We start from the raw sequence: 22,053 nt of genomic DNA, 5'->3' as shown, positions 1-22,053 counted from the left end.
TGGTAGATCTGAGGAGAGCTAAGGTACCAGTGACCCCTGTTTCCATCCAGGGGGTCAGTGTGGACATGGTGGAGGATTACAAATACCTGGGGATACGAATTGACAATAAACTGGACTGGTCTAAGAACACTGAGGCTGTCTCTATTTCCTGACGAGACTGAGGTCCTTTAACATCTGCCAGACGATGCTGAGGATGTTCTACGAGTTTGTGGTGGCCAGTGCTATCATGTTTGCTGTTGTGTGCTGGGGCAGTAGGCTGAGGGTAGCAGACACCAACAGAATCAACAAACTAATTCGTAAGGCCAGTAATATTGTGGGGATGGAACTGGACTCTCTCACGGTGGTGTCTGAAAAGAAGATGCTGTCTAAGTTGCATGCCATCTTGGTCAATGTCTCCCATCCACTACATAATGTACTGGGTGGGCACAGGAGTACATTCAGCCAGAGACTCATTCCTCCGAGATGCAGCACAGAGCGTCATAGGAAGTCATTCCTGCCTGTGGCCATCAAACTTTACAACTCCTCCACTGGAGGGTCAGACACCCTGAGCCGATAGGCTGGTCCTGGACTTATTTCATAATTTACTGGCAGAATTTACATATTACTATTTAACTATTGATTACTATTTTTCTATTACTATTCTATTACTAGTTATTATTTCCATGACTATTACTATTTACTAATAGTAGTATTACTATTACTATTTCTATTTATTATTTATGGTGCAACTGTAAGGAAAACCAATTTCCCCCGGGATCAATAAAGTATGACTATGACTATGACTATGACTAACATCCAGGTTGAGTCGGTGGTGAAGAAGGCGAATGCAATGTTGGCATTCATTTCTAGAGGAATAGAGTATAGGAGCAGGGATGTGATGTTGAGGTTCTATAAGGCACTGGTGAGATCTCACTTGGAGTACTTGGGCAGTTTTGGTCTCCTTATTTAAGAAAGGATGTGCTGACATTGGAGAGGGTACAGAGAAGATTCACTAGAATGATTCCAGGAATGACAGGGTTAACATATGAGGAACGTTTGTCCGCTCTTGGACTGTATTCCTTGGAGTTTAGAAGAATAAGGGGAGACCTCATAGAAACATTTCGAATGTTAAAAGGCATGGACAGAGTGGATGTGGCAAAGTTGTTTCCCATGATGGGGGAGTCTAGTACGAGAGGGCATGACTTAAGGATTGAAGGGCGCCCATTCAGAACAGAAATGCGAAGAAATTTTTTTAGTCAGAGGGTGGTGAATCTATGGAATTTGTTGCCACGGGCAGCAGTGGAGGCCAAGTCATTGGGTGTATTTAAGGCAGAGATTGATAGGTATCTGAGTAGCCAGGGCATCAAAGGTTATGGTGAGAAGGCGGGGGAGTGGGACTAAATGGGAGAATGGATCAGCTCATGATAAAATGGCAGAGCAGACTCGATGGGCTGAATGGCCGACTTCTGCTCCTTTGTCTTATGGTCTATTGTCTTTAGCTGTTTGAAGAAAAGATCAAGAACCAGGAATGAAGCTCAAGGGACCCTCTCACTTCTATGACTGGACCACCTATATCAGATATCTCAAGACACTGGATAGGAATCTTCCAAATCCAGTGGAATGTTTAGTGAACCATTGTCGACATCCTGTCCATGGCCAACATACCTAACATTCAGATCCCAATTATACTCAGCCAGATGGATGGGTCATAGCATCCTGAAGCAAATGTCTGGTCAAAGCTTTGTCAGGGGAAGAGAAAATTATTCGAAAAGGTTGTCAGATTTTCTTGGAGAAAAAAATGTAGCGTCCTTATTGACTCTATAAGACTATAAGACACATGAGCAGAGTTAGAAACACAAGAGATTCTGGAGAAGCTTGTAATCTTGAAAAGCACACAAAATGCTGAAGGAACTCAGCAGATCAAGCAGCATCTATGGAGCGAAATGAATAGTTGATGTTTCAGGCCAAGACCCTTCATCAGAACTGATCAGACCAGGTAGACCATTCTGGTGAAGGTTCTCGGCCCGAAACATCGAATGTTCATTTTCCTCCATAGTTGCTGCCTGTCCTACTGATTTCCTCCAGTGCTTGTGTGTGGAGAAGAATTTGGCCAGTGGAGTCTGATCATGCTGAATCATTTTCTCTCCTGCTCTCTGTAACCTTTGACACCCTTATTTATCAAGAACCCATCAGCCTCTGCTTTAAATATACCCAGTGACTTGGCCTCCACAGCCATTGTGAATTTCTTTAGCCAGAGGGTGTTGAATCTGAGGAATTCATTTACCCTTTGGCTGAGGAAATTCCCCTTCATTTCTTTTCTAAAGAGATGAGGGGGAAATTTCTTCTGATGTTGTGCTCTCTCATCCCACCATTGGGTACATTTTCTGCACGTCTACTCTAGGCTTTTCAATATTCACTAAGTTTCAATGAGATTCCACACTCATCCTTCTAAATTCCAGCAAGTACAGTCCCAGAGCCATCAAACACTTCTCACATAAGACCATAAGACCTAGGAGGAGAATTAGGCCATTTTGCCCACCAAGTCTGCTCTGCATTTTCATCTTGTCGGATCTATTTTCCCTCTCAGCCCCAATCTCCTGCCATCTCCCTATATCCCTTCATGCTTGACTAATCAAGAATCTATCAACCTCTGCCTTAACCATACCCAATGATTTGGCCTCCACAGCTACCTGTGCCAAAAAATTCCATAGATCCACCTCTCTGGCTAAAAAAGTGTCCTCCTAATCTCCATTCTAAAATGAGGCACCTCTATTCGGAGGCTGTGTCCTCGGATCTTAGAGTCTATCACCACTGGAAACATCTTATCCATATCCACTCTATCAAGGCCTTTCAACATTCGATAGGTTTCAATGAGGTCACCACTCATTCTACTGAATTCCAGTGAATACAGGCCAAGAGCCATCAAACGCTCTTCATGTGACAAGCCATTAATTCCCAGGAGCATTCTTGTCAACCTCTTCTGGACCCTCTCCACTGCCAACATGTCCTTTCTTTTATATTCTAGGGTCAAAAACTGCTCACAAAACTCTGCAGTCTGACCAATGTCTTTTAAAGCGTCAGCATTACATCTTTTCTTTTATGTTCTAGTTCCCTTGGGATTCTGAGGGACTCTTCAGAATTCCTGAACCATAGTTGTTTAAAATTGATGAGGAGTGCAAAGGGTGCCATTAAAATCTCAAATACATTTATCAGGGACGCTTAGAAGTACCAAGTAAGCAGCCTATGGTGTACACCACCTCCCAAATTAGCTACTGTATTCAAGTGCACTGTCAAGTACTTCCAGCTCCACCATGAGCACTAGCCTCCCCGCCATCATGGACCTCTCCAAAAAGCAACACCTCAAAAAGGAGGTATCCATCATTAAGGCCCCTCACTACCCAGAACATGCCCTCTTCACATTACTACCATCAAGGAAGAGCTACAGGAGCCTGAAGACACACGTTCAATAGTTTAGGAACAGCTTTTTCTCCTCTGCCATCAGATATTTGTATGGTCCAGAAGGCCTAATCCTGCTCTTATGTTTTTTGGTCTTACGACATATGTGCAGACACAAATCATCTATTTAACCGGTCACCATTTAATTATAATCATTCTACTGCAGGGATCTGTATCGTTTAATTATCTTTAGTGTGTTTCTTTTAGTAAGATAACAGTCAGAACAAATTAATTATTTAATCAAACACAACGAGATCTTGTGAGCTTAAAAATAGAGAATATTGCAAAGGCTCAGCATGTTATTCCACGCAGCGGCATCATTCTGAGCTCGCGGAGGAAGGTACAGGGCTAATATTTCTCTGAATAACATCCTTCAATACTGCTCCCGCCAATGTAAAATACTTAGTAAGATGGCACAGAAATGGCAAACGCCACTGAGGGCACGGAGATAGCGTCTCCATTGAGGATGTAGAGCTGGCATCTCCATTGAGGGCACGGAGGTTGCATTTCCGCTGAGGGCGCAGAGATTGTGTTACTGCTGAGGGTGCGGAGCTGTTGTCTCCACTGAGGGTGCAGAGATGCCGTCTCCAATGAAAGCTCAGAGATGGCGCCACTGTTGAGGGTGTAGAATTGTGTCGATGCTCAGGGCGCAAAGCTGGCATCTCCATTGAGGGTGTGGAGATTGCGTCACTGCAGAGGGCGCAGACATTGCATCACTGATGAGGGTGCAGAGATTGCATTACTGCAGAGGGCGCAAAGATTGCGTAACCGATGAGGGTGCAGGGATTGCATTACTGCAGAGGCGCAAAGATTGCGTAACCGATGAGGGTGCAGAGATTGCATTACTGCAGAGGGCGCTGAGATTGCATCACTGATGAGGGTGCAGAGATTGCATTACTGCAGAGGGCGCAAAGATTGCGTAACCGATGAGGGTGCAGGGATTGCATTACTGCAGAGGCGCAAAGATTGCGTAACCGATGAGGGTGCAGAGATTGCATTACTGCAGAGGGCGCTGAGATTGCATCACTGATGAGGGCACGGAGGATGCCTCACCACTGAGGGTGCAGAGATGGCATCTCCTTGAGGGCGCAGAGATTGCGTAACCAATGAGGGTGCAGAGATTGCATTACTGCAGAGGGCGCAGAGATTGCATCACTGATGAGGGCACGGAGGATGCCTCACCACTGAGGGTGCAGAGATGGCATCTCCTTGAGGGCGCAGAGATTGCGTAACCAATGAGGGTGCAGAGATTGCATTACTGCAGAGGGCGCAGAGATTGCATCACTGATGAGAGTGCAGAGATTGCATTACTTCAGAGGGCGCAAAGATTGCATCACTGATGAGGGTGCAGAGATTGCATTACTGCAGAGGGCGCAAAGATTGCGTAACCGATGAGGGTGCAGAGATTGCATTACTGCAGAGGGCGCAGAGATTGCATCACTGATGAGGGCACGGAGGATGCCTCACCACTGAGGGTGCAGAGATGGCATCTCCTTGAGGGCGCAGAGATTGCGTAACCAATGAAGGCGCAAAGATTGCGTAACCAATGAGGGTGCAGGGATTGCATTACTGCAGAGGCGCAAAGATTGCGTAACCGATGAGGGTGCAGAGATTGCATTACTGCAGAGGGCGCAGAGATTGCATCACTGATGAGGGCACGGAGGATGCCTCACCACTGAGGGTGCAGAGATGGCATCTCCTTGAGGGCGCAGAGATTGCGTAACCAATGAGGGTGCAGAGATTGCATTACTGCAGAGGGCGCAGAGATTGCATCACTGATGAGAGTGCAGAGATTGCATTACTTCAGAGGGCGCAAAGATTGCATCACTGATGAGGGTGCAGAGATTGCATTACTGCAGAGGGCGCAAAGATTGCGTAACCGATGAGGGTGCAGAGATTGCATTACTGCAGAGGGCGCAGAGATTGCATCACTGATGAGGGCACGGAGGATGCCTCACCACTGAGGGTGCAGAGATGGCATCTCCTTGAGGGCGCAGAGATTGCGTAACCAATGAAGGCGCAAAGATTGCGTAACCAATGAGGGTGCAGAGATTGCATTACTGCAGAGGGCGCAGAGATTGCGTAACCAATGAGGGTGCAGAGATTGCATTACTGCAGAGGGCACAGAGATTGCATCACTGATGAGGGTGCAGAGATTGCATTACTGCAGAGGGCGCAAAGATTGCGTAACCGATGAGGGTGCAGAGATTGCATTACTGCAGAGGGCGCAAAGATTGCGTAACTGATGAGGGTGCAGAGATTGCATTACTGCAGAGGGCGCAAAGATTGCATCACGGATGAGGGTGCAGAGATTGCATTACTGCAGAGGGCGCAAAGATTGCATCACTGATGAGGGTGCAGAGATTGCATTACTGCAGAGGGCGCAAAGATTGCGTAACCGATGAGGGTGCGGATATTGCATTACTGCAGAGGGCGCAAAGATTGCGTAACCGATGAGAGTGCAGAGATTGCATTACTTCAGAGGGCGCAGAGATTGCATCACTGATGAGGGTGCAGAGATTGCATTACTGCAGAGGGCGCAAAGATTGCGTAACCGATGAGGGTGCAGAGATTGCATTACTGCAGAGGGCGCAGAGATTGCATCACTGATGAGGGCACGGAGGATGCCTCACCACTGAGGGTGCAGAGATGGCATCTCCTTGAGGGCGCAGAGATTGCGTAACCAATGAGGGTGCAGAGATTGCATTACTGCAGAGGGCGCAGAGATTGCATCACCGATGAGAGTGCAGAGATTGCATTACTTCAGAGGGCGCAAAGATTGCATCACTGATGAGGGTGCAGAGATTGCATTACTGCAGAGGGCGCAAAGATTGCGTAACCGATGAGGGTGCAGAGATTGCATTACTGCAGAGGGCGCGAAGATTGCGTAACCGATGAGGGTGCAGAGATTGCATTACTGCAGAGGGCGCAGAGATTGCATCACTGATGAGGGTGCAGAGATTGCATTACTGCAGAGGGTGCAGAGATTGCATCACTGATGAGGGCACGGAGGATGCCTCACCACTGAGGGTTCAGAGATAGCATCTCCTTGAGGGCGCAGAGATTACGTAACAATGAAGGCGCAAAGATTGCGTAACCAATGAGGGTGCAGAGATTGCATTACTGCAGAGGGCGCAGAGATTGCATCACTGATGAGGAAACGGAGCTGTTGTCCTGTGTTGACGGCATTGTCCCAGCACACCACCACATGGAAGATTGTACTGGCGACAACAGACTGGTAGAACATGTGAAGGAGAGGCCTCCATACTCCAAAGAACCTCAGCCTCCTGTTGGTGTTCCACTCAAGTCTGTCATCCAGCTATACCCTCTGGTACTTGTCAGTCCTCACCACGTCCTTGCCCTCGCCATCAATAATAACAGGGAGCAATGCAGGCTTAGTCTTCCTAAAGTCCATCACCATCTCCTTTGTCTTACTGATGTTGAGCTGCAGATGATTCAGCCTGCACCATTTGACCAAGTCCTCCACCAGGGCTCTGTATTCATCCTCCTGTCCTCCCTTTATACACCCAACTATTGCTGAGTCATCAGAGAATTTCTGCAGATGACATGACTCAGTATTGTATCTAAAGTCCGAGGTATACAACACTGGGCCTCTGTGGGGTCCCGGGGCTGCTTATAGCCACAGCTCTGAAGCCGCACAAACTGTGGTCTCCCAGTCAGGTAGTCCATTATCCAGGATACAATGGCCAGTTAGTCTGACCCCAGTGTTTGGGAAGATGTTGGAGCTGATTCTCAGGGTACTCAGGATACTTGGAGACACATGATAAAATAGGCTGTAGTCAGCATGGTTTCCCCAAGGGAAAATCTTGCCTGATAAATCTGTGTGAATTCTTTGAAGAAATAACAAGCAGGATAGACAAAGGAGAATCGGTTGATGTTGTGTACTTGGATTATCAGAAGATGCCACACATGAGGTTACTTAACAAGTTACGAGCCCATGGTATTACAGGACAGATTCTAGCATGGATAAAGCAGTGGCTGATTGGCACGAGGCAGAGGGGGAATAAAGGGGGTCTTTTCTGGTTAGCTGCCGATGACTAGTGATTTTTTTTTCATTATCATATATTATTCTTTTTTGATAAGTTTTTTTTCTTCAGCTTTATTAACTGTATATATATCAATTTGTTGAAGTCTTGTATCATTTTATAGCTGTAGAAGATTATGTATCAATAAAAAGATTTTAAAAATGAAAATGAAGTGGTGTTTCACAGGGGTCTGTGTTGGGACCGATTCTTTTTATGTTATAGGTCAATGATTTGGATGATAGAATTGATGCCTTTGTTGCAAAGTTTGCAGATGATATGAAGATACGTGGAGGGGCAGATAGTTTTGAAGAAATAGAGAGGCTACAGAAGGACTTAGACAGATTAGGAGAGTGGGCAAAGAAATAGTAGATGGAATACAGTGTCAGGAAGTGTACAGTCATGCACTTTGGTAGAAAAAATGAAAGGGATGTCTATTTCCTAAATGGAGAAAAAATACAAAAAAAACTGAGGCACAAAGGGACTTGGAAGTTCGTGTGCAGGATCCCTAAAGGTTAATTTGAGTCTGTGGTGAGGAAGGCAAATGCAATGTTATCATTCATTTCAAGAGGACTGGAATATAAAAGTAAGGATATAATGTGGAAACTTTATAAAGCACTGGTGAGGCCTCACTTGGAGAATTGTGAGCAGATCTGGGCCCTTGATCTTTGAAAGGATGTGCTGAAACTGGAGGGTTCAAATGAGCTTCACGAAAATGATTCCAGGATTGAAAGGCTTGTCATATGAAGAGTGTTTGATGGCTTTGGGCCTGTATTTAGTAGATTTCAAAAGAATGAGGGGCAACCTCATTGAAAATTATCGAACGGTGAAACACCTTGATAGAGTAGATATGGAGAAGATGTTTCCAGTGGTGGGAGACCAGAGGATACTGCCTCAGAATAGAGGGGGGTCGTTTTAGAATGGAGATGAAGAGTAATTTCTTTAGCCAGAGAGTGGTGAATTTGTGGAATTCTGTGCCATAGACGGCTGTGGAGGCTGAGTCATTGGGTCTAGTTAAGGCAGAGGTTGATAGATTCTTGATTGGTCAGGGCATAAAGGGATACTAGGAGAAGGCAGGAACTGGGGCTGAGAGGAAAATTGGATCAGCCGTGATGAGATGGTGGAGCAGACTCGATGGGCCAAATGAACTAATTCTACTCCTATATCTTATGGTCTTACGGAAAATACTGACCATGTGCTCTTGGCCCTGAATCATCTGCTTATCTTTCCACGGATGCTCCCTGACAGACCTTGTGTCTCCAGTGCTTTTTTTTTTTGGTTTTCATTTTATTTCAGACCTCTGGCAACTGTAGATTTTTTTTTGATTTACCAACCATTCATAATATTAGCTAATGGGAAGAATGGACAGGAAGGGGTGTGACTTGTCTTGCATTTTATGGTTATCCCTTATGCTAAATCCATCTGATTCCGGTCTCCTCCTACATTCCAAGGACGTATGGGTTAAAGTTAGTAAGCTGTCGGCATGCTATTATGGCAGCAACCCAGGCCCCATTCCCGCTGTAAGGAGTTTGTACGTTCTCCCCATGATGGTGTGTGTTTCCTCCAGGTGCTCTGGTGCCTTCCCACAGTCCGAGGACATGCGGGCTCAGGTTGGCAGGTTATAGGCATGCAACCTGGGCTCTATTTCAGCCGCTGTCTGTACGTTTGTCCCATGACTCAGTGTGTTTCCTCCAAGTGCTCTGGTTTCCTCCCACATTTCAAAGATGTACAGATTCATTGGTTAATTGGTCACATTGGTGGAACTGGGCCACGGGGCTTGTTGGGCCAGAAGGGTCTGTTACCATCCTATATCTCTAATTAAAATAAAATAAAGAAATTTACTTAATCACTGTACAGGATAAAGACTGCAAAACTGCAACTTTAACTCTGCATCTTAACATAATTATCTGCTGTTTGTTACTTTTCTCATCTGTGTTTGGGGTTGTGTGTCATTAGATGGAGGATAGAACCCAGAAACATGATTAGAGAGGATGGAGATCATCATTATTTGTCACATGTACATCAAGGGTGGAGTCCGCAAGTGTCGCCATGCTTGTGGCCCCCACATAACCTCAACGAACTGAGCCTAAGCTCATAACATCACAAGACATAGGAACAGATTTTGGCCATTCATCCCATCGAGTCTGCTCTGCCATTCCATCATGGATGAACCTGTACACCTTTGGAACGGGGAAGGAAACCTGAGTATCCGGAGGAAACCCATGTGGTCACGGGGAGAACCCATGAACTCATATCAGGAATTAAAACCAGGTGACCGACACTGTAAGGCGTAATGCTAATCACTACTGTGATCTCCATTCAGGACCGAAAGATTTCAGTGCATTTGGCTTCCACTCCAAGTTGCCTCCGGTCACACTTCCTGTCCTGATCCCCACTCAACAACCTTCCCAAGAAAATCTGACCTGAGGGCCAGGGCATGGGAGGGTAAAGGAGGAAGTGGGACGGGGTGGGTAAGAAGAGATAAAAACACAGAGCGACAGATGATTGAAATGAGGTTTTGCAGCCAGAATAAGCCTTGGTTCTGGCCGCCATTCTGGACTGCACCATGGACAAACCTAAGCCCGACCGCGAGAGGAGGAGGTTTGGGCAGAATGCCCACAGAAGTTCCAAAGACCTCATCCCAGGAGAGGAAGGATCTTCACCTGGAAGGCGTATGAAGTCAAGTGGTGAACGCCGCTAGAGTGCAAGCCACAAGGTCAATCATCCTTCTGTCATCCAGGAAAAGAAGATGTGGATGGTTAACACACACACTGCGTAAGCCAAGTACCAACATCATCAGTCAAGTACTAACATGGATTTCCCAGGGAAAGCGGAAGAGAGGCTGACGGAAGAACACCCGGCAACGCGACCTTGAAGCTGACACCAAGAAGATGGGCTACACCTGGGGACAGTTTGAAAGACTGGCCCAGGACAGAGATCTCTGGCAATTTGCTGTCAGTGTCCCACTAGGGTGATGGGCTTAACTAACTAAATAATGGGCCTTACAGACACAGGGAGAATCTAGAAAGAGAAATATCCAATCACAAACTCCACATCAAGTGAAATAGCAAAAAATACCCACCCTTTACTCACTGTGTCTGACTGTTGCTTTGCAGGTCTCTTCTGAAGTAACCCTCTGTACCTGGCCTGTGCACATGTTAAAAGGAGCTGTAACCATCCTGGTGTAACACAAGGATTCAGAATCAGAATTATTATCACTCACATTTCAGATATCATTAACCAAGGCGTTGGTCCACAGTATGTTTGATATCAAACACTGACAACTTTTTTTAATTTCCTGACTACCAAAAGAGAGAAGCTGAATATATTTATTTGTTCAAATGGTGACGACCTCAATCATTGTACACTCAGTGGCCACTTTAGTGGTTACACCTGTACACCAGCTCATTAATGCAAATATCTGATCAGCCAATCATGTGGCAGCAACTCAATACATAAAAAGCATGCAGACATGGTCAAGAGGTTCAGTTATTGTTCAGACCAAACATCAGAATGGGCAAGAAATGTGATCTAAGTGACTTTGAAATGATTGTGGGTGCCAGCCTGGGTGGTTTGAGCAACCCAGAAACTGCTGATCTCCTGGGGTTTTCACATACAAAGTTTACAAAGAATGGTGCGAAAAAAAAAATAACATCCAGTGAGTGGCAGTTCTGTGGGTGAAAATGCCTTGTTAATGAGAGAGGTCAGAGGAGAATGGCCAGACGTGTTCAAGCTGACAGGAAGACCATAATACCACAAGACAATAAGATATAGGACCAGAGTCTGCTCCACCCTTTCATCATGGCTGATCAATTTTCCTCTCAGCCCCAATTCTCCTGCTTTCTCTCCGTATCCCTTCATGCCCTGACCAATCAAGAATCAGTCAACCTCTGACTTAAATATACCCAATGACTTGGCCTCCACAGCTGCCTGTAGCAATGAATTCCACAGATTCACCATCTCTGGCTACAGAAATTCCACCTCATCTCTGTTCTAAACGGACGTCCCTCTATTCTAAGGTTGTCTCCTCTGGTGCTAACACACCCACCATAGGAAATATCCTCTCCACATCAACTCTATTGAGGCCTTTCAACATTCAATAGGTTTCCATGAGATCCCCTCATTCTTCTGAATTCCAGTGAGAAGAGGCCCAGAGCCATCAAACACTCCTCATATGATAAGCCTTTCAATCCCAGAATCACTTTCGTGAAACTCCTCTGAACCCTCTCCAATGTCAGCATTTTCTTTCTTAGATAAGGGTCCTAAAACTGTTCACAATAAGTGAGTCCTCGCCAGAGCTTTATAAAGTTTCAACATTATATCCCTGCTTTTATGTTTTACTCCTCTCAAAATGAATGCTACCATTGCATTCCTCACCACTGACTCAACTTGCAAATTAGGGGATCCTACACGAGGATTCCCAAGTCCCTTTGTACCTCAGATTTTTGAATTTCTCTCCATTTAGAAAATAGCCTATGCTTTTATTCCTTCTACCAAAGTGCATGACCACACACTTCCCCACGCAGTATTCTACCTGCCACTTCTTTACCCAAGGCAACAGTAATTCAAATAACCACGTGTTACAACAGTGGTGTGCAGATGAGCATCTCTGAATGCATAAACAGAAGGTCGCTAATACAGCGGGCACTGAGTTTAGGCAGTGGGAGGAGAACACAGGAACAGCTCAACACAAGAGATTCTGCAGATGCTGGAAATGCAGAGCAACACACACACACAAAGTGCTGGAGGAACTCTGGAGCAGCTATGGAAGGGGATAAACAGTTGAATCACAATCTCCTGCCCTAAAATATAAGTTCCTCTGCTTATCTTTAGAGTATCTTTGTATGATTTTAGCAGTGTGTTCCGACCCAGAATCAGACAAAATGGATGAAAACAGGGTCAGAGAGTCACGTATTCCAACCAAGGCATTTCAGTGGCACCAACAGAGAAATCCACATCACGACAATGGAAATTACACTACTTGGATTTTGTTCTTTGTTTACAGTCTCATACACCCAAACATCTGTAAGTATTGTTAGGTGCCAGTCATCTTGCAGTGTGCCACTGCCACACACAGACGCTCTCCATTAGGGAATCCACCCTAACATCCCAGATATGAGGATCCCAGATCGGTCTCTCCAGCCACCTGAGGACTCACCAATAGACAACCCCTTAGGAGAACATCTTACCCAACTCAAGTGACCACACTAATACTATCGCTAGGTCGAGTGAATAATATTCAAAATAGCCACCAAAACATTGTGCTGTCGCTATAGTGGAGACGCAGGCCAACTGTTCTAAATCATAAAGGTTGTCAAAGGATAAAAGTTGAGGCAGATACAATAGGGTCTTTTAAGAGACTCTTAGATAGGTACACGGAGCTTAGAAAAACAGAGGGCTATGCGGTAGGGAAATTCTGGCAGTTTCCAGAGTAGGTTACATGGTCAGCACAGCATTGTGGGCTGAAGGGCCTGTAATGTGCTGTAGGTTTTCTATGTTCTATGATGCAGGGCTCACAGAGAAAGGTTCCAATCCATTTTCCAGGGGGAGATACCAGAAAGATTTGCAATGACATTCCAGGCTACTGCAGAAACATGAGCTCAATTGTTCTGGTGCTGTTCTAGTAGCTTTCCGTCCACACACGAGAGCAGGTGAACTCTTTGTTTAACATGGAATCCAAAAGACAATAAGGACTCTGCACATGTTGAACAGGATTCTCCAGGTGGTCAGGCCAATGTCAATCCTTGATTGACAACACTGTTAGATCATCGCTCTCCCATTCTGTGCATGGGAATTTGCTGTACACATCTTGAGTGTTGCATTTCCGTTATTACCACAGTGACCTTACTTCTAAAAGACCCTCAATGCGTTTAACCTGCTTTGGTATATTCTGACAATGTGAAAGAAATAAAAGCCTTTCTTTCAGTTTGATGTTCTTCAGAATAATTCAGTGTGCTTCACTTGTAGTAAATCCCAGAATATTGGTTGTCATAGCCGGGGTTGGTAATGGGGTTAAGTTCACCTTACCTATTAAATGCATGTGTTTCAAATAGCCTGTGACAACCAAATCCAGCTCCTGGCCTTCACATGTGGCCAAGCTACTAAACCCGGTGTAACTGTATCTACTGACTGGAGAAGGGGCAAAGAGGGTTGCTGGCACCTTAAAACCAGTCACTTTGGGCAGATGGGGCCTGTAAACTGTGGTTGGCAGCTCATCTAGGAGAAGGAAAACTCTGATTTCAAACCTCAGCTGCCTTGCAGCTGTACCCACTCATGGGGAAGGCTTTGGGAGTAAACCCTGAGGAAAAATCCAGAGCTGGGGTCCCTAAGGCAGACCTACATTGAGTTCACTGCTGACTGGCAACTCCTGTGATGCTGCTGATGCCAAACTGTGTCGGTCTCTGCTGTCCCTTTGGATTCATCAGATGCGTGGAGAGGGGGAGCTTGCTGCATGGGCGACAGCTTGCTCTCTATATTGTATTGCCCAGGCTGGCATATCATGTAGACACCTAGGGCGCAATGACCATGGTCGATCCTAACCAATGGAGAACCTTATTGGTTAACTCACTGATCTATTGAAGTGCTAAGTGACGATGTTGGCCGGATGCCTATAGAAATTGCTACTCTTCAATTAGCAAAGCCCAGAGATACCTCAGTTTTATACCATAACTGGTGTATGGCACTCTGACAGAGCAGTATGCTCCCTGGCATGTGAATCTCTATTCTGCTGGGGTAGTCAGAAGGCCTAATGCCTGTGAGTGTAATGAGCTCTTTGGGCCTGCACTGGAGAGTGTTGGGCTCAGAGGATTTTAGAGCACCTGAATTGTTTAATGGTTGTTTAATTAGAGTTGCTTATCGTTTAAAGTTCCATATGTTTTTCTCGAGCGACTCGCTCTTTGTAATGTGGCCTCCTGGTGGTTTCTGTTTAAGCTTGTTAAGTTTATTTTGGTAGGCTCGTGGATTCCATGCTACCTGTATTATTTAAGCGAACACCCGATTAGCGCTAATCATGGGGTCCTAGTTTCGAGAATGTTATTTCTCGCGACATCGCTTGGGCAAACCACCGATGTTCATTTGGAATTATTATGAATAAACTCTCATCGTCGTCTCTACATCAGAGTCTGCTTTTCCTCTGCACCTGGGGTATTGCCAGCACACATCATGACAGAGACGAGTCCACTGGAGGCCAGAGGCCTGCCCTGGGGTCGAGGAGTGAGTGTGTGTGTGTGTGTGTGTGTGTGTGTGTGTGTGTGTGTGTATATAAAGGGGCTATTTTGCTGTGTTGTTTTGTTGCTTGGTTTTTGTTTTGTTGTGTTCTGTATTGTTCTGTTATAGAACACTACAGCACATAAAAATGTAGACCCTTTGGCCCATCCAGTCCATGCCAAACAGTTGTTCTGCTGAGTACCATTGACCTGTGGCCATTTTTCTGTTGTGTTGGTTGTTAACGCAAACGATGCATTTCACCGCCTGCTTCGATGTACATGTGATAAATAAATATATCTGAATCTGACTGTATTGAAGTGCTAACCAAGACTGGATGCTCACATTCTGGAGTGGGTTTGTACCCACAATCTTGTGATACGGTCAGCTAGAGGCCACGGTGCCACCTGCTTCAGTGTAGTTCAGCCTGCTTATCATGTTCTGTGAGGCTGTAAAGGCCCAAACCTCACAATCAAGTTTCACCCCAATCCCACATGCTATCAAGAACAACATGTGTTCTCCTTTGGTCCCCTATTACAGTTCTTTCAAAAGTGTTGAGCACCTTCGCTCTGTCCACCGCAAAGGGCAGGATGTCCTGTGGTCACCCATTTCAACTCATTCCTATTTCGACATGTCGGTCCATGTCTACTGCCACAATGAAGCCAAATTCAGGATGAAGGAGCAACACCTCAAATTGCATCTGGGTAGCTTCCAACCTGACAGCATGAGTATCGGTTTCTCCAACTTCTGGTAGTTTCTTCCCCTCTCCTTCTTTCTTTGTCCATTCCCAACTCCCTCTGGTTCCACTGCTCTTCCCTTTTCTCCCATTGGCCACTGTCCTCTCCTATCAGATTCCCGTTCTTCAGATGTTTACTTCTTCCACTTATCACCTCCCAGTTTCTCACATCATTCTTACTTCCTGCCTATAAAAAATATTCACCCCCCCCCAGAAGTTTTCATGTTTTATTGTTTTACATCATTGAATCACAGGATATTTAATTTGGCTTTTTTGACACTGATCAACAGAAAAAGACTCATGTCAAAGTGAAAACTGATCTCTACAAAGTCATCTAAATTAACTACAAAAATAAAACACAAAATAATTGATTGCATAAGTATTCACCCCCTTTAATATGACACACCAAAGCATCACTGGAGCAGCCAATTGGTTTTAGAAGTCACATAATTAGTTAAATGGAGATCATCATGTGCAGACAGGGTGTTTCAATTGATTGTAGTAAAAATACACCTGTATCTGGAAGCTCCAGCTGCTGGTGAGTCAGTATCCTGGCAAAAACTACACCATGAACACAAAAGAACACTCCAAGCAACTTCAGGAAAAGATTTTGAAAACCCTAAGTCAGAAAATGGATACAGGAAAATTTCCAATTCACTGAATATCCCTTGGAGTGCAGCTAAGTCAATCGTAAAGAAATCTGCCTAGAGCAGGCCATTCTCAAAAACTGAGTGACTGCAAGAAAGGGTCTCGTGAGGGAGGTCACCAAGAGACCTATGACAACTCTGGAGGAGTTACAAGCTACAGTGGCTGAGTTGTGTATACAACAACTGTTGCCCGGGTGCTTCACCAGATGCAGCTTTATGGGAGAATGGCAAAGAGAAAGCCACTGTTGAAAAAAACTCTCATGAAATCTTGGCTACACTTTGCTAGAGGGCATGTGAGAGAATCCGAAGCCAGCTAGAAGATGGTTCTATGGTCTGATGAAACCAAAATTGAGCTTTTTAGGCATTAGACTAAATGCTACTATGTTTGGCTTATGCCAAACACTGCACATCATCAAAAATACATCATTCCTACAGTGAAGCATGTTGGTGGCTGCATCATGTTGTGGGAATGATTCACTGCAGCAGGCTCTGTAAGGCTTGTGAAGGTAGAGGGTAAAATGAATGCAGCCAAGCACAAGGAAATCCTGGAGAAAAACCTGGTGCAGTCTACAAGAGAACTGCGACTTTGGAGAAGATTTGTTTTCCAGCAAGACAATGACCCTAAGCATTAAACCAAAGTTACACAGGAATGGTTTAAAAACAACAAAGTTAATGTCCTAGAATGGCCAAGTCAGAGTCCAGACCTCAATGATCCCCATGCAATCTAACCGAGCTTGAGCAGTTTTGTAAAGAAGAATGAGGAAAAATTGCGGTGTCCAGATGCGCAAAGCTGATACAGACCTATCCACACAGACTTAAGGCTGTAATTGCTACCAAAGGTGCATCTACTAAATACTGACTTTGAAGGGGGTGAGTAATTATGCAATCAATTATTCTGTTTAATAATTGTAATAAGTTTAGACCAATTTATAGAAATTTGTTTTCACTTTTCTGTTGATAAGTGTCAAAAAAGCCAAATTAAATCTACTATGATTCAATGATGTAAAATAATAAAACAAGAAAACTTCTGGGGGGGGGGGAATACTTTTTTTATGCACTGTACCCACCTAACTCCCCCCCCCAACCTGGTCTCACCTATCACCTGCGAACTTGTACTCTTTCCCTTCCCCCTATTTTCTTCTTCTGGCTCCATTAACCTTCCTTTCCAATCCTAATGGAAGGTCTGAAATGTCAGCTGTTTATTCCCTTCCACAGATGCTGCCTGACCTGCGGAGTTCCTCCAGCATTTTCTGTGTGTTGCTCTAGATTTCCAGCATCTGCAGGATTTCTTGTGTTTTGGAAAATATATCACCATTCCTTCACCATTGTTCTGGAACTTCCTGCCTACACACACACTTCAAGGACTTGTAGCGGTTCAAGAAAGCAGCTCCCTACTACCTTCTCTAGGAATGGGGAATTAATTGCTGGCTCAGCCAGTGAAGCCCACATCCCTTGAATGAATTAAAAGTGAAAACACATTAATGTCTCTGTTTACTTTAAGTTTTGGTTTGTGTGTTGTTTTTCCAAGTCTTTCACTGAGTGAAGTTAGTTGGTAACAGTAATGGTTGAAGAGACAGACAGGAAGGAAACAGGCTCTTTGGCCCACACATCAAAGTTGCTGGTGAACGCAGCAGGCCAGGCAGCATCTCTAGGAAGAGATACAATCGACGTTTCAGGCCGAGACCCTTCGTCAGGACTGACGAAGGACCTCGGCCCGAAACGTCCACTGTACCTCTTCCTAGAGATGCTGCCTGGCCTGCTGCGTTCACCAGCAACTTTGATGTGTGTTGCTTGAAATTCCAGCATCTGCAGATTTCCTCGTGTTTGCGCTCTTTGCCCAATTGGTTTATGCCAACTAAGATTCCCATCTAAGCCATTTACCCATGTTTGGCCCATATCCCTCTAAACAGCAGTTCCCAACCTGGCATCTACAGACTCCTCCATTAATGGTAGGAGTCCATGGCATAAAAAGTTTGGGAACCTCTGCTCTAAACCTTTCCAATCCATGTACCCGCCTGATATATACACTCAGTGATCACTTTATTAGGGTCATGAGTGGAATCTGGTGTGGTCTTCTACTGCTGTGGCCCATCCACTCCAGGGTTCAACATGTTCTTCATTCAGTAATGCTCTTCTGCACACCACTGTTGTTATGCATACCTATTTGAGTTACTGTCACTACCCTGTCAGCTTGAATCAGTCTGGACATTCTCCTCTGACATCTCGTGGTAACAAGGTGTTTTTGCTCACAGAGCCGTCGCTCACTAGATGTTTTTTGTTTGTTTTTCACACTATTCTCTGTAAACTCCCAGATCATCAGTTTCTGAGATACTTCAACCACCCTGTCTGGCACCAACAATTATTCTAGGATCAAAGTCACTTAGATCACATTTCTTCCCCATTCTGATGTTTGGTCTGAACAACAACTGAACCTCTTGACCATGTCTGCATGGTTTTATGCATTGAGTTACTGCCACATGATTGGCTGATTAGCTTTTTGCATTAACAAGCAGGTGTACCTAATAAAGTGGCCACTGAGTGTATCTGTTAATTAATCTGGCTTAAGCATTCCATATGGCTGCATCCTATACGTAGAATTCCCAAGACTGATTACCAACTGCCCAGCCCGAGCCAATTTGCCATCAGTCGCAGTTTCCAGCTCCCTCGTGCGGTGGGGAAAGTTAGTCTAAGACAAGGACACAGAAGTTCATCATATTTTGTAATTTTTATTGAACACAAGTATCTGACATAATGCAAAGTCAAAAATCTTGGTTAGTAGTCAGTATTTACACCTGTGATGGTGGAAACTTGGTTATCTCCTCACTCAATAAAAAGTTCTGCAACAGGAGAGAGGGCCTTAAATGCAGGGTATTCGTGTTAGGGGTGACAGTGGAGGCTGAAAGCTTTCGTCCTGGTAATGATCTATGGATGAAGTACAGCCTTTGCATTTACTATTGAACGAATGCAAGTCTATTCGAAACTGTTCAAGGCACAAAGACTGGTCCTCCCTTCTGCACTCGACTTTCTCCCCATTGATGTAACTGGGGACGAAAGTCACAGGCGAGTACGTGTGAGGAAAGCCTCAGACAGTATACCTCCAATCTTAATGGGGATTGGGTGGGGAGGAGGAATTGCAGGGGTAATGTTTGCTACCGGGTAACAGAAGCAAAGCAGTAAACGTGTTTTTTTTTACAATGCACTTCTTATTTCACTAGAGCAACACAGGTGGAAACTGCCTGCCTTGATCATTATGCTTATTTACCTGTTTATTGATAGAGTTAAGACAATATTTATTCCTTTCACTATGAGATCATGGGATGCTTGCAATTATCTGTGTAAACTTGGTCCCGTGATAAAGCCAGCACAAATTTTACAGCAAGTGGGAGTTTAGATGTACGTAGCTAGATAGCGATATTGGGGAGTGGGGTTTGATTTAAGGCAGCGTTGGAATAAAAATGGCATTGCTTTTCACTGTGTTGCTGGAGTAGTAAATAAGCTGAGAAGTAACCAGCTGCAGCCTTGTCACATCTAGCCTAGGTGATCAACAGCCTGGTGTAAAAGATGCATGCCCCCAATGTCATCCCTAAGGTTGAATCTATGCAAACACCAGAAGCAAATGACAAGACCAGTATTTCACAGTTTGAACTTACAAAGTAGCAATGCGATCATTACTGTACTGAGACTGCACACAAAATAAAATACATGAAAGATTAATACCCCATTGGGTTGTGCTAATGGGGAATGCTCCCAGTCTAACCATTTTTAAACATTACAGGCAATAAAAGTTATATCACATGGAATTCATGCCCAAACAGATTTGCCTCACCTTTATTTCTGTTTAAATTTACCCACCCAGTGAAGGCATTATCCCAAACAATCTTCAGAACTACCTGCTACACCTTTCACAACCAAGCTATGTTGAGTTTCTTTGAAATACTAATGACAAAAACACACTATAATATTCACGCATTCACAGTGCACAAAGCTTGCAGATTAAGAAGTTGAAACATTGCTTTCAAAACAAAAAAATGAGCTATATAATGCCTCTCACAGCTGCAAGGAGGTTTTGCAGCAGAAACAAGCAAAGAACATTTAACATAAATGTATATAAGACTTTAATGGAGCAAACTGGTCTTAATATGATGTGGAATCAGATGGCATAATTCAGGACTTTAATTCCGATAGCAGATCAAGTAAGCAATATGTAATCTAACAAAAGAGTATTGAGGGAAGGTCACGCCAACACTTCCATTCAGTAAAAATAACACGACAGAAGCAAGCTAAACTATCATCATATTGAACAGGCTTAAAAAACAATTATAAAGCCTGTTACATTTACACACTATTAGAACAGGCCAAGGTTAAACAATTATGGTCGCAGTCTTAAACCAATAAACACTGAAAATAAAAGTTGGCAAAAATTAATATTCCTTTCATAAAATCGAATACTGCAAATTGAAATATACTTCACATATGCAAATTTACAAACCTTTTGTTTAGTCAAAAGCTAACTCAGGATTAAAACTTGCAAATAAAAAAAATATAAACATAGGTTAAGATAGCAATGCTCTGTGCACATAACGTACTTGTATGGACAGTGAAGCAATCACATTTCTAGCCTTACAACAGTAATTTATAAAGCTGTGATTTAATCGGTATTCTTAACTTTGAAAAAAAAAAGAGGATAAAAATCAGTTGTGGCTGTTTCTACAGGAATGTACCAAAAACTTGGTTTAACTTGAGGCTCTATGAGTTGGGAATAAATTGAAGGTGTTGCTCAGTGTTTCTCTAACTGAAGAACTCACACGTTATCTATAAATCACAATCCTTACTAAGCGCAGTGAAAAATGGCAACTACAATTAAGTACCCAGGTAAACCTCTTTACTAATTTTAGTCACATGGTCAACCCTTTTAATGAAAGAATTTTACAAAAAAAAAGGAAGTGTGCCACAATTGATCCTCTTCTGAGCTGAAATCTACAAACAGGAAAACATGTTGAAAAATAATAAAAGAGACACCGAAGGGAGAGTGGTTTCTGGTTTGTTTTGATCATGCTTTGCTTTCATTCTCATTTGTTTGTGTGGCTTCATTGGGAACCATCTTTACTTCTGTCCCTTCTTGTTTGGGCTTCTCCTCTAAGGGGACCTTCCTGTCAAGCAGAAAGCGAGGAACAACATTAAAAAAAAATCAAGAAATGGCAGGAAGAGAAAGCACCCAACACTGGGTGGAAGTGTCAGAAGGTACATTGCAATGTATTCCCTTATTGCAGGGCTGGCGAACACATGGCACGCGCACCCAAGATGGCGCAGGGGAACATTTGTTTGCACGCAGCCTGTAGTGCCGCCCCTCGATTCTTCAAACCCCGCTCATGATACAAAGAAACATAATGATTATCATTACTGCCAAATGAAGCAGCAAATGATTCTTTACAACCTGACAGCAGTCAGATGTCTTCACAGGAAACGTGCCAGCTTGGTGCCAGCTAGATGGTTGCGAGAACATGTGATGTTGGATGATATGTTTTGAAATCCTCGCAGACCTGGTGTACACATCAGTATTTGGATAGTAAATAGTTACAAGAACAAAGCCATTTAGAAATGATGTTATATTTCAATGATCTTCATAAAAGATTACTATCAAACATTTTTGAACAGGTTATTTAAAATACTTCATTTATTTCAGTCTGTCTCTGTTATACTTTAATTAATAGTAAAACAATGAATACACTCAAATAAGCTACAGGACTCATCCTCTTTCTTTAAAAAAAAAGTCCATGATTATTATTAATTCATTAATCAATGATCATCTCTGCTTAAAATTACCATGGCATACGAGAGAATTTTCTGAGGAGATTACCGCCAATTTGGGGACACGCTCTCAAAAAGGTTCGCCACTCCTGCCCTAATGGTCTGATTCTACCACCAGTACATTACATTAAACATACATTCACATGGCAAAATCACCATAAATGTACAAACACTTTTTGTC

General features: G+C 43.9%; 1 protein-coding gene across 2 annotated transcripts in view; it reads right to left on the bottom strand.

The window, feature by feature from the left end:
• The window catches only part of LOC140185152 (neural cell adhesion molecule 1-like), a 722,060-nt gene that overhangs the window by 7,104 nt on the left and 692,903 nt on the right, over positions 1 to 22,053 (bottom strand). The window contains exon 19 of one of the 2 annotated variants that reach the window (XM_072238530.1): positions 18,781 to 21,214. The exons of the other annotated variant lie outside the window; for it this stretch is intronic. Within the exon in view, the coding sequence (XP_072094631.1) occupies positions 21,115 to 21,214 (100 nt within the window). The 3' untranslated portion in view covers positions 18,781 to 21,114. Of the gene's footprint in view, positions 1 to 18,780; positions 21,215 to 22,053 lie in introns of those variants that run through there. 2 annotated transcript variants of the gene reach the window in all.

The sequence above is a fragment of the Mobula birostris genome, chromosome 20, assembly GCF_030028105.1.
Source record: "Mobula birostris isolate sMobBir1 chromosome 20, sMobBir1.hap1, whole genome shotgun sequence".
NCBI lineage: Eukaryota > Metazoa > Chordata > Chondrichthyes > Myliobatiformes > Myliobatidae > Mobula > Mobula birostris.
The sequence above is the reverse complement of the archived record's forward strand: the minus strand, read 5'-3'. Positions and strand labels throughout refer to the sequence as shown.